This window comes from Chlorocebus sabaeus, chromosome 22, assembly GCF_047675955.1.
Source record: "Chlorocebus sabaeus isolate Y175 chromosome 22, mChlSab1.0.hap1, whole genome shotgun sequence".
Lineage (NCBI taxonomy): Eukaryota > Metazoa > Chordata > Mammalia > Primates > Cercopithecidae > Chlorocebus > Chlorocebus sabaeus.
In genome coordinates this window covers 20,333,458-20,347,070 of record NC_132925.1, presented here as the reverse complement: position 1 = coordinate 20,347,070, position 13,613 = coordinate 20,333,458, and the positions used below count along the sequence as shown (strand labels likewise).

At 40.2% G+C, this 13,613-nt stretch overlaps 1 protein-coding gene across 2 annotated transcripts in view; it reads right to left on the bottom strand.

The window, feature by feature from the left end:
* Positions 1 to 13,613, bottom strand: part of LNP1 (leukemia NUP98 fusion partner 1) — a 51,142-nt gene that overhangs the window by 22,903 nt on the left and 14,626 nt on the right. For both annotated transcript variants that reach the window (XM_007986056.3, XM_007986055.3), the window contains one exon: positions 3,927 to 4,115. In XM_007986056.3, coding sequence (XP_007984247.2) covers positions 3,927 to 4,082 — 156 coding nt within the window. In that variant the 5' untranslated portion in view covers positions 4,083 to 4,115. The remainder of the gene's footprint in view (positions 1 to 3,926; positions 4,116 to 13,613) is intronic.

The following is a 13,613-nucleotide window of genomic DNA, read 5'->3' as shown; positions in this document are numbered from 1 at the left end:
GCGGCCAAACAAACATATGAAAAAAGCTCAACATCATTGATCATTAGAGAAATGCAAAATCAAAACCACAATGAGACACCATCTCACACCAGTCAGAATGGCGATTATTAAAAAGTCAAGAAACAATAGATGCTGGCAAGGCTGTGGAGAAATAGGAATGCTTTTACACTGTTGGGGGGAACGTAAATTAGTTCAATCATTGTGGAAGACAGTGTGGTGATTCCTCAAGGATCTAGAACAAGAAATACCATTTGATCCAGCAATCCCATTACTGGGCATATACCCAAAGGAATATAAATCATTCTACTATAAAGACACACGCACACATATGTTTACTGCAGCACTATTTACAATAGCAAAGACATGGGACCAACACAAATGCCCATCACTGATAGAGTGGATAAAGAAAATGTGGTGCATATATACCATGGAATACTATGCAACCATAAAAAGAATAAGATCATGTCCTTTGCAGGGCAGGGACATAGGTGAAGCTGGAAGCCTCATTCTCAGCAAAATAACACAGAAAACCAAACACCACATGTTCTCACTCACAAGTGGGAGTCGAACAATGAGAACACATGGATCCAGGGAGGAGAACAACTCACACACTGGGGCCTATCAGAGGGTTGAGGGCCAGGGGAGGGAGAGCATTAGGATAAATACCTAATGCATGCAGGGCTTAAAACCTAGATGACAGGTTGATAGGTGCAGCAAACCACCATGGCACATGTATACCTATGTGACAAACCTGCACGTTCTGCATATGTATTCCAGAACTTTAAAGAAAAAAGAAAAAATCTTGAGTGTACATCGGTAGAGACTTCTTCTATATCCTTCAAACTATATCATGTGGGCAAGTACATATGGTGCCTTCCCTGGAGCATAGAAGAAGCACTATGAAGGCCCATCTGGAGTTACAAAAGCCCTGGGCCAATAAACTCAGTTTCTTCTCCCAAAGATCTTTCATTTAGCACAATCTTCCCTTCCACGAGGCCCAGACTACATAGAACAATGTTAAGAGAACCATGTTAAGCTGAAGGAGATGATGACTAGAAAGCTAAACAGACTAAACATATTAAAAATGCACTTCCACAGAATAAATACATGACAGGGAAACTGTTTTACTTCAGTTTTGTATTCATGTGATGTTGGAGAGAGAAGGCAAGTCAGTTTAATAACAAGAGAAACTTCATATTACGTTTCTTTCACTAAGGACAACAGAACAATAACGTTGGATTTCTTTATTCACTTTAATTCAGCAAACACAGGTTCTAATGAGTCTGGAGAAAAAGTAGCATTCTATAAAAAGGCCTAAGCATTACCCTTTGTTGTACCTCATTCTTTCTGCCAAATTTGTATTTTCTACTAGACGGACAGTTCCACAAGTGTGGGGACTGGGCATGTCTTGTTTCACCCTGTGATACTCGGACAATGTTCAGCTCACAGTAGGTGTTCAATAAATATGTTAAATAAATTAACGTTGATCATTGTGGTTTTGTGTGAATCATGAGACCGATGAAGATGTATTAGAAACTACATTCAAGGAGAAGTGGGGAAAAAAAGAAACCACATTCAAAGTAGGCAAGGGCGAAAGTTCTTCTCCTCCTATGCATATAATACTGAAAGTAATATTGATGGTTATAGAGTATTAAAAGGTTGAGAGAGGGAAGGGCCTTAGAGCAGTCGGGAGGAAAGAAAAAAAGTAAGGGTAAGAGTAAGCTTTTCTCTTTAAGGTATTTTCATTAGCTCAAAGCAGACGAAAAATTGAAAACCAAACTGTTCCTTAAAATAAGAATATATATATATATATTTTTTTAAGACAAGGTCTCATTCTGTTACCCATGTTGGAAAGCAGTGGCACGACCACCATTCACTGCAGCCTCGACCTCTTGGGCTCAAGTGATCTTCCCACCTTAGCCTTCCAAGTAGCTGGGACTATGGAAGCACCACCACTCCCTGCCATTTTTTTTTTTTTTTTGGAGAGACGGAATCTCACTATGTTGCCCAGGCTGGTCTCAAACTCCTTAGTTCAAGTAATCCTCCTGCCTTGGCACCCCAGAGTGCTGGGATTCTAGGTGTGAACCACGGCACCGCACCAAAAGTAAGAATATTTGGTTACATTTTAGAGATAGAAAGAGTTAAGTATTCAAGTATAGATTCACTTATACATATACAGCATTACGTACATAAAGAATGAAGTATTAGACTCCCCAACTACTTTCCAGGACTCTGCCCACTGACCTCTGGTTCCTCTGATTTGTGCTCTATGTTTACTGTTTCTCCATTCTATTCAGTCATATTTTTAACTTTTTTAATCCAGCAATTTTTATTCTGCATGTTAGTCTAATAATTATGGAATTCATTGCTGACTCAGAGAATCTAAACAGATTAATTCAGGCAAATGCCCGAAGCAGGGATGAGCAGATAAAGATGTCATAAGGACACAGTTTACAAATGTTGTACATAATAGATGCTGTGATTCCATAGACTGAGGCAAACAACATTGCAACCTAAAAGTGAATTATGTAAATAGGGTAACTATCTCCATTTTAAAAGCCCTATAGACGCTAAAGTTTATTCAAGGAACTAGTAAATCATATTGCTTTCTTTGTTTTCATATTTCCTGTGGCTCCAAGGGGCCATTGTAATAAATAGTAAATTATGGTTTTTGTTTTTGTTTATCCCTGTTCTCACATCTGGAAACTGGAAACTAATCATACTCCTGGTTCACACAGCCTGGATACTTCACTTATTGTGGAACATAGATTAAAATGAGAGGCAATAAGTAGGTGTTTATTTTATAACAGAACATGGAAGGTCAGAGGTAGAAGGGTTCTTAGCGATCACTCAGTCCAACACCCCCGTCTTTTTCACTTTAGCAACCTGAAGCTGAAAGAAGGGTTGAAGATTGCCCTTTGTCCCTGAGTATGCATTTGGCAAGGGATCTATTTTGAAATATTTGTGTCTCAAAGAATTCTCATTCCTCAAACTTGCTGATCACCAGGAGTAACAGAGGTTGCCTTACACTTTCATATGTCTTATAGACATTATGTGTCTGGGAAGCCTGAAGTTAAAAATAAAGTAATATTACCCCAAACAAAACTTACTTGGTTCTGGGGTTGGCAACAGCAGGGGATTGGGAAACTATCCTCTGGTAGCTGACATTTCATGTGACTTACAAAAAAGAAAAGCTGTATTATTGCTGTGTAACTGTGAGGCGGAGGACACACATGTCTACTGTGGAGCCTTCTAGTATCACAGGAGAGCAGAGAGAATAGCCACCCATACCTGCCACTGAGTCCACAGCTGACCAAGCCCAACCATTCCCCTCTTGGGAGCTTTTCTGCATCTTGTTCCCCAGATACCAGGTGCTCTGCCTAGCCATAACAAAACAGTGCCAAGGGCAGGAGAATTTTAGCTCCCTCTCCCATCTAGAGACCAAATGGCCTCCCAGAAAGAAAAACAAGTATGTCAAATGTCTCAAAGGTAGTGACTTGTTATGTGGGATCCCCAGTTCCTTAGAAGGTCTACCAAAGAGTGGAACAATTTTCAGTATTTCAGATGGAAATCATACATTGAGCCACAAGGCTACACAGACTAAGTATAGCATCAAGTTTCTTTCCTTTGGCTTAAGTTCTGTCACTCGGTGGGATTATCTCAGGCTTATCAGGAGCTCTGGAGAGTGGTTAAAGATATCTCAGATAACTGAAAATGAAGAAATCATTACCCATTAGATGAAAATCAGGTCCCTTGAAAGACAAGATGGAATAATAAGAGAGATTTCTGTGGGTATGAGAAAGACTCGGAAGTACTGGTTTTAAACCAAAGAAAACTTTATATCCAAAGACTCCTCAAAAAATTATTTAAGGGAAACCCCCTCCCCTATTCCAGCTCTCCCCTCTGGTTCCATGACAATCACTCACTGGGCAAGGCAGGGAGGTCTTCCTGTGACTGGTGGCTTGTGGTCGGTGGCGTTCCCGGAGTCCTCTCTGATCCTCCTCTCTCCAGCTGTGGCCCCAGAAGCTGCTCATCCATTTGGCAAAAGACACATCATCATCATCATCATCTTTGTGCTCCATGTAAAGGTGATGCCAAATATTGAAGGCCTGCCCCTAAATCCGACAGAGGGAAATATCACCCAACAGGGCTGACAATGAAACCCAGATCTCCCCCAAAAGACAAAATGAAACTGGTCTTTTTAAAATGGTCTCCGATACTGGCATCCTTAAAGGAGAAAGATTTACTAAACAACCACTTCATCATCAGGCAGCCTTGGGCAATGTCTATTTATAAATTGTGCAGCCCACATTCCCCTCCCCTTGTCTTTTTAAATTGAGAGGCTTTCTAATCCTTCCATTGCTGGGGCTTGTGCCTCACAGCCTAAGGGTGGGAAGCAGAGTCCACTGCCTGGTTTTCCCTGTGCTTTGCTGCCAATGACATGTGATGGCATCTCCAGCTGTCAATGATGATGGAGCATGACCCTCACAATATGCCCGTCAGCTCCAGGCAAGCTCTGAAATGGGGCCATATACAAGGAACACACTGACCACAGCTTGCCAGGTAGCCAGCTGTTGCCATGTCATATCTAGAGCTAGATACTCTCCTAATAAAATGATATTGATATAAAATCCAGCTCCTGGATCAAAATGAGTAGTTTTTAAAATTGAGGTATTACTTATAGATGTACAAATGTAAATAATATACAAGTACATGTAAAATGTACAGATCATAAGTGCACAGCTTGATGGATTTTTATATACGTATACCCCTGTGTTACCACCACCATGCAGGTAAAGACACAGAGCACTGCCAGCACCCCATGGCTCCATGTATCCCCTCCCAATCCATACTCCCTTCAAAAGTTTACTGTTAATGATCTGTGTCACCATAGATTAATTTGCTTGTTTTTGAACTTACTTTCAATGCATTATACAGTATGCATTATCCTATGTTATTCAACATTATGTCAGTGACATATGTCCATGTTTTTGCAGTAATAGTAGTTGATGCTGTGTGTAGTATTGCATTTCATCAACACGCCACAATTTTTTAAAATTCAGTCTACCAGTGATGGTCATTTTAGGCTGTCATTTAGATTTTTTTCTAGTTGGGGCTTTTGTAAATAAAGTTTATATAAATTTCACAGTCCCTGTCTTTTAGTGGGCATTTTTTCAAGGTAAAGAGAATATTACGTTTATGGAACTCCTACTTTGCATCAAGTATGGAGCCACCAAGTATTCCATATATGCTCATTTTCTTTTTTCTTTTTTTTTTTTTTTTTTGAGATGCAGTCTGGTCCTGTGGCCCAGGCTAGAGGGCAATGGCACGATATCGCTCACTGCAACCCTCGCCTCCCAGGCTCAAACGATTCTCCTGCCTCAGCCTCCCGAGTAGCTGGGATTATGGGTGCCCACCACTATGTCCAGCTAATTTTTGTATTATTAAAAAACCCTGTAGAGACGGGGTTTCACCACGTTGGCCAGGCTTGTCTCAAACTCCTGACGTCATGATCTGCCTGTCTCGGCCTCCCAAAGTGCTGGGATTACATGCATGAGCCACCACGCCGGACCCCATATATGCTAATTTTCTTATAATAACCCTGTGACTGGGAGATTTGTATGACATTTTATTGATAAGGAAGTTGAGATGCAAATAGATCACCCCTTGCCAAAGTGAACTTAATACTAAGTGGCAAAGCCAAGTTTGAAGTGGGGAATAGAAAAACAAAGTCCAGGCTCCTTCCACCATCCTGTCAGTATTTCAAGAGAACTTGGAGAAGTCTTGCATTTTCAATCAGGAATTCTTGGCCATTTGCCATATGAAAATCCTTCCGTGAGCTGCAAAAAGATAAGCTTGGTAACTATGACCAATGTTTGTAGAGCATGGTATCACAACTTTTATGTTACTAAGGAAAAGTAGCCAAAGCTTAACATATTTTGTAACATTTTTATTTTTTGCAAATGGCCAAGACTTCCTGTGTTATCACAACTCATTGCTGGAGGAATTAAGCACATCCTGTGGGACTTCACTGGAACAGGACTTTTTGGAAGAGTGTGCCTAATTTCCTCCAGACTGCACCCCATATGCCTTTTCTATTTTCTTTCTCAGTTTTACTTTGTATCCTTTCAACATAATAAATCTTATCCATGAGTAAGACTATATATGCTGAGTTCTAGCAAATCCCCAAACTGGGGATGACAGCTACTATCACAAGTGGGATTTGCTAAAAAAAAAAAAAAAAAAAACCACCCAAATCACTGAAATATGGCTAAAGCAGGGTTTGGGAAAAGGGAGGATGAAGAGGACACGATGGTGAACCTTCAATGCCCAGTGGCTACCTAGCCATCTGTACAATGAATCAGCTGTTGAGATGATGTCTGTTGTGAGAGGTAAAAGTTACCTACAGAATTCAAAATAACGGACTCAACCCCAGGACAATTGGTTCATTAGATTCCCTGGATACTTTTGGCCATGGGTAGCTAAAATGAAGGGATTAAAAAGTGCAGCCTGGCTGATGCCTTTGGGTTTTGTTCTCTCCTCTAGACGAGAGGAGAAAGGGTCCAAACATTCCCAACACACATTTTGCATGGGCCACAAATGTTAAAAGTTTGCATTGCTTTCTCTTCCAAGTGGGAAGGAAGAGAAAGCAATGCAAACTTCTACCATTTTTGTTAAGTCAGTTCCAAGAGCTAGAACAAGGCTTTAGATAAACCAGCAAGAAAGGGGAGTGGGGGAAATAATACCCCTTCGCCTGGTACAGCAGCCCCTTTACATTCCAACTAGAAATCTCTCAGCAGGTATAATGTAAGTCATATATGCTGAATTTACCACTTTACTACTAGGAGTGTGAGAAAACCTACAATGAAAAAAAAAAAAATGGCTTCTATTTTGTGGCTATTGTACCTGAATGAATATACGACAAAAACTGATGTAAAATACTGTATGCTTATAATTTCGTAAATGCTTGAGGGATTACCCCAGTTAGGAAAAGTGACTCCATAAGAAATATTAGGAGAATATGCACCTCTTGATTTTTGTTGCTAGTAGATACATCACAATTTAAATTCTGAGTATTTAAATACTGAACTCTCCATAACTGATTATTTTGCTATAATTTTTGCCTGTTGGAGCCTATGGGAAAAGGTAGACAACATAGAAGGATAGCTCATCTCCACTGGAAAAAACACCTTTTGAGTTTTAAAAAGCGGTTTTTAGTTTGCTAATAAGTTCTTATAAAATCAGGTGTCTGTCTGACCCTCAGAGGCTAATGATTTGCCAGCCTCATGTGCTTATTTTGGAGTGGGTCGATTGGACTCTAAACCTGACAATATAAAAAGGGCTTAGAAAACATTTCTTGTCAATTGCACTTGGAACACAGTTGTTTGGCCCTGTATCTTCTTGGCTTTGCTGCTGCTAAAGAAGAAAAGTTGCTAGCTAGTTTGGAATCCTGAATTCACAGATCCTAACTGCCTGGAACTTATGCTAAGCTGAAACTTGATACTGTCTGTGAGGGACTGTTCCAATCTCTGAAGACAGGCATAGGCTCAAGGAACAGAACTCAGTCTCTGGAACTATTGCAGGTTTGTTTACAACACTCTTCTGTGGGGCCATAAACTATGCTATCACATGGCTCACTTGCAGATGCCTACGGGAAAGGGCTTGTTCTTTGATAGGACCATTTGAAACCGAACTAGTTGCACCAGAAATGATTGATCCCAAGAACCCTGTAAAAAACTGCAAGCTTGGGGAGAGCACATCGCAGAGAGTGGGACCCCTCCATCCACTCCTGACAGATAGGGCTCTTGACCCCTTCTGGGGATAGCTTACTGCTATCAATTTGTGTTCAGCTTGCCAGAGTATTTTGAAATTTGCAATGATGGACTGATAGTCTGACTCTTCTTTGCTCACCTCTCTTCTTAGTTAGGCAGTTTGATTGCTAAATGCAGCTGCTCCTAGACAGAAATTGATATTTTCTAGGCTGCTTCCTGAATAAATAATCAGGACAAAAGGGATAGGTAATGTAAACACAGTCTGAAAATTTTTGAAAATTCAGGATTTTGTCCTAGCCCATTCTGAAACATGATGTGGTTTTTCTGGTTGTTACACGAAATAGTGATTTTCTATGTAAATCATTTTGTCCCTCTAACACCCAACCCTTCCTACCCTTCCTCATAAAAGGTCTAGATAAGAATAAACAATGGCTGGGGAAGTTATGATTTCTGAATGAATCACACTGTTGTATAATAGCAAAGAAGGAAAAAACCCGGAGCAGGAGAAAGAGGGCATTAACGATCTGTTTTTCGGAACTGCTCCTCAACACCAGTGCTGCCTTTGCAGGATGCTGTGAGGGCTTGAATACAAACTGACTGCTGAGCCTATGATCACAACCAACAGTACTGACTATGAGAGAGCAGCACCTGGCCCCAGCTCCTCTAGCTTCCAAGAACACCTCCAGATATTGTCCACACTTACGAGCAAAACTGACAGAAACAAACTGCCTTCAGGCAGTCCTTCTAAAACAAAGAACTTAGCTGAATTATTCAGACTGGACAGGGAAACTGTGGGCCGAAGTCCCCACAGTGGGAAGCCATACTGGGGGCTCTGCTAACCTGTGCTACCTGACTAACGCATGTTTTCACTGGGGTAACTGAACTTGAATTCTTTGTTTCTGAGAATGCTCCCTGGGATTGTACTTCCTGCGTATATATGTTGTCTATCATGGCCTGCCTCAGCCCAAGAAGGCATGCAGGTCAGCTTCAATTTACTACCCAGAGATGTGCTGTGCTTGAATTGATGCCTCGGGCTAGGTTAAAAAAGGTTAATACAAAAACTTAAGGAGAAAGCCACCTGGCTTCCTAAGATTAACCTTTATAGCTAATGGGATTTGTTTTAATTGGCTAAATCCAAGACCTCCGGATTTTAAGTAAAGTCAATATTCAGGTTAGTTTCATACTGTGTCGTGGGACACTACTGATAATAATTTTGCTATAAAATGCCTTGACCAAGGAGATCAGCTACACAGAAAATGGTTAACATAGCAGGCCTGAAACTGCTGATCCTTAGAAGGACTGGCTTGCAAGATTAGCCCTTAGCTGGCTTCTGGGAACTTGGCTGGTAAACAGTTCTTGCAGTAACATAACATTTTCCTTAAATTATAAGAGTGGTCTAAACTGTTTGCCCGACCAATGTGGTTTATGCTGAACAACTGACTTTCTTCTGCAAATCTGGAGTTTGTGTATGTGGTAGGCAGAGTGTGCCTACCTGACCAACACCCAGGAAATATCTGGGGTACTGAGTCCCTATTGAGCCTCCATAGTAAACACTTGCCTTGCACATGTGCCACAACTCGTTGCTGGAGGAATCAGGTGTGCACTTTGTAACTCCACTGGGAGAGGACTCTTGGAAGCTTCAGCCAGACTTCCTCCAGACTTTCCCTATGCAACTTTTCTCTTTACTTGTTTCGCTTTGTATCCTTGCACTATAATAAATCTTAGCCATAAGTACAACTATATGCTGAGCCTTGTCAGTCCTTTTTAGCAAGTCAAGAACCTAAGAGTGGTCCTGGGGAACCTCCTAATACTGGAATGAAAGGGAACTCTTCAAATCTTTTACCAAAAATTATCCCAAAACAACAAGATGTAAATATACCCAAGAAAGAAAAAAAGATTTGGACTACGTTATAGAAGATGAGACTTCCAACTCCATTTTTTTCCCTAGTTAAGCCTATTTCTTCTTTAAAAATATGAGGAAAAGATAGCTCCCTACTCTGCCTATGCTAAGGTTCTTAAAAACAAACATGGGGCAGCAAAAAAGCAACAGCAGAAAGTGTCAAGTCTTTCAGCACTGGGAGAGATGCTTTTCTGGGCCTGAGGGGAGGCTCCAGCCCACCCATGAAGCCCAGATACCTGCTTCCCTAGCAAGGGCCCTGGGCACCTGCCTTGAGGAGATGCTGCTGGGGACGCGTACCAAAGGGAGCTGCCCTTTTGACCCTGCACCTTTTTGAGCCTGCAGGATGTATGCAAAAGCTGCCAACAGTTGCAGCTTCTGAGCTGAGAGTTTGAGTAGGCATTTTCTTATCATGCTGAATGTGAAAAAAATACCTTCTCTTAGAGAACAGGAAGTTTGTGGTGTGTGTATTCTCATAAAGTGACCAGACATCATGAGTGCCCAGGTAATCAGTGAAAATGATCCTTGGGCTGTCAAGTGGCTTCTCAGTGCCCTCTCTCTTAGGAGACTATACAATCATGAGAAAACGATTTTCCCTTTATTTATTTTATTTATTTATTTATTTTATTTATTTATTTTTATAGAGATGAGGTTTCACTATGTTGCCCAGGCCGGTCTCGAACTCCTGGGCTCAAGCAATCCTCCAACCTCGGCCTCCCAAAGTGTTGAGATTATAGGAGTGAGCCACCATGCCCACCCGATTTTCCTTTTATTTATTTCATTTTCCCAGTGCCATGCCTCTGTGGCAGCAGTAACTTATTTTTTTTTATTTCATTTTTTTTTTTCCTTAACAGTTAAGGGAAAGCATCATTGTTCATACTGATTTCAAGTTTGATTGAACTGGTCTCATTCTAGAAAGGAAGTGCTATGTCCAGAAGAGCTAAACTGCTACATCTTCTTTTTTTTTTTTTAATGGTCAAAATACATCAATGGTTTTGAGTCAGTTTTTACTTCCCAGAAAGCAGTGCTTAAATACTTGAAACTGTGTGCTATGTTCTATTCAATGACCCGATTGCCAGAATCTTGTTTAGTGGCAATGTGTCATAGTATAATCATCCATTTCCATGTATGTCATCAAGTTACACTGTGAAGTTTGCCGCTCTTTTGAGGTGGTCATCAAAGACACACCTTTTTTAACCAAGTGTCCTGAAGCATGTCTCTAAGGGTATATCACCATTATTTTTTATTCTAAAAAGCCATGAAGCATGTATTATAAGAACTGTTTTTAGACTATACCACTAGTGGTATAAAAAAAAAAAAAAAAAGGAGACAAAGAAAAGTATGTTTTCAGAGATTTGCCTACAAAATATTGGTTATATAAATATCCAGTTACCTTGGCATTAAGCATCATTAAATTCTTCAGGATTTTGGTTAATGGTGGGCTTCATAATAGTTGTTAGACATTGGAAGAGGTTTTGAAGAGCCAATAAATCATCTCTTCCACAAGAAACCTTCAAACACCGCCCTTATTCTCATCTGCCAAAGATGAAATCTGTGCAGCTTTGCCTCCAGAAATGTTATTAGTTGGTTGACCTCTCAAGGTCTCTTCAATCCCTAGGCACCAATTATCCTAAAACAGATGAGCTACTACTGTTAAAATTTACTACTATGTAAAAAACTTTTTGGGAGGCCAAGGCGGGCGGATCATGAGGTCAGGAGATTGAGACCATCCTGGCTAACATGGTGAAACTCCGTCTCTACTAAAAATACAAAAAAATTAGCCAGGCGTGGTGGCGGGCACCTGTAGTCCCAGCTACCTGGGAGGCTGAGGCAGGAGAATGGCATGAACCCGGGAGGCAGAGCTTGCAGTGAGCCGAGATCGCGTCACTGCACTCCAGCCTGGATGACAGAGCAAGACTCTGTCTCAAAAAAAAAAAACCACTTTATCAATCCAGTTCATCAGTGTGCTATACTTCAGAAAAGGCTTCCTTTCAGTTATTAACTGCAATGTCACAGAATCTAAAGGTAATATCTCAGCACTTCTGTTGAGTCTACAAGCCTCTCCATAAGAAGTGATCCAAACACGAACTGGGGGAATTCAGAGTCCTGGGTACCTCATATTTGAGAGGGACAAAATGTTGCAATTTACAATAAAGAAGAGGATCATCATACACATAAAGAAAACTGACAAAAGACAACATTTAGGAAAATAAATTGCAAAAACTAAAGTTTGAGTCAAAAAATAATGTGAAGTTTTCAGACTATTAAAACAAAAAAACTTAAATGAAGCTCCATAACAATCTTTTCTGAGGATGAAATGTCTTATGTTATTAGTAGGAATAAGGTCTTTATGGAAAGATATATGGCAACATGCATTTAAAAGTTTTAAAAAAAATTTGCATCCTTTGACCCAGAAATTTCTCTATTTTTTACAAGTAGATACTAAACATACAAGGATGTTTGTTCATATAACATTATTTAAAATGGCAAAAACTTGTAAGATGTGGCAACATCTTAAAAGTACAACAACTGGAGATCAGGCTAATACATTATATTTTTACAACAGAATTCTATGCAATCATCAAAAATCATAGGGTTTAATGACACAGGAAACTTCTCAAAATAAAATAGGTGACAAAATAAAATACAATACAGGGTGATAATTAATTTTATGTGTCAGCTTGCTGGTCTATGGTGCCCAGATATTTGGTCAAACATTAATTCTGGATGTTTCTGTGAGGATGTTTTTGATGAGATTTACATTTAAATAGGTGGTATTTGAGTAAAGCAGATTTCCCAATTAGTTGAAGGCCTGAATAGAATACAGATTAACTGCCCCAGCAAGATAATCAAGAAATAGACCCACATGTATTTCTAGCTGAATTTTGGAAAGAGTACAAAAGCAATTTAATGGAGGAAGGATAGCCTTTTCAACAAATGGTGTTGGAGCAATTGAACATCCACAGTTTAAAAAATGCTTCAGCCTAGTGCAGTGGTTCATGCCTGTAATCTCAGCACTTTGGGAGGCCAAGGCAAGAGGATCACTTGAGCTCAGAGACTGAGGTTCCAGTGAGCCACGATTATGCCACTGCACTCCAGCCTGGGCAACAGAGCAAGATTCTATCTCAAAAAATAAAAAAAGAGCATTACACACAAATGAACTCAAAATGGATCACAGACTTAAATATAAATTGTAAAGACTTTTAGAAAAAAAAAAAAAGCATAGGAGAAAATCTTTGGGATCAAGAGCTAGGCAAGAGTTCTTACCCTTGAAACCAAAAGCATAATCTATAAAAGGAAAAATTGATAAATTATAACATCACCAAATTAAAAACGTTTGCTCTATGAAAGCTCCTGTTAAGAGGATGGAAAAAGCAAGATAGAGACTGGCAGAAAATGTTTACAAACCATGTATCTGACATAGGACTAGTAACTAGAATATATATATTTTTTAAAATTTCAAAATTCAGCATTAAAAGAACAAACAATCCAATTAGAAAACAAAGGCCAAGCAGGGTGGCTCACACCTGTAATTCCAGCACTTTGGGAGGCCAAGATAAGAGGATCGCTTGAGCCCAGGAGTTTGAGACAAGCCTAGTCAACATAGGGAGATGCTGTCTTTATAAATTTCTTTTTAAAAAAACTAGCCAGGCATGGTGGCATGCATCTGTAGTCCCAGCTACTCAGGACGCTGAGGTGGGAGGATGGCTTGAGCTCAGGAGGTTAAGGCTACAGTGAACTGTGATCATGCCACTTTATTCCAGCCTGAGTGACAGTAAAGATCCCATCTCAACAAGAATGAAGGAAGGGAGGGAGGAAGGGAGGGAGGAAGGAAGGAAGGAGAGAAGAAGGAAAGGAGGGAAGGAGGAAAGGAGAGAAGGAGGGAGGCAGGAAGGCAGGCAGGCAGTCAGGCAAAGAAAAGAAAACAAGAAAACAAGCCAATG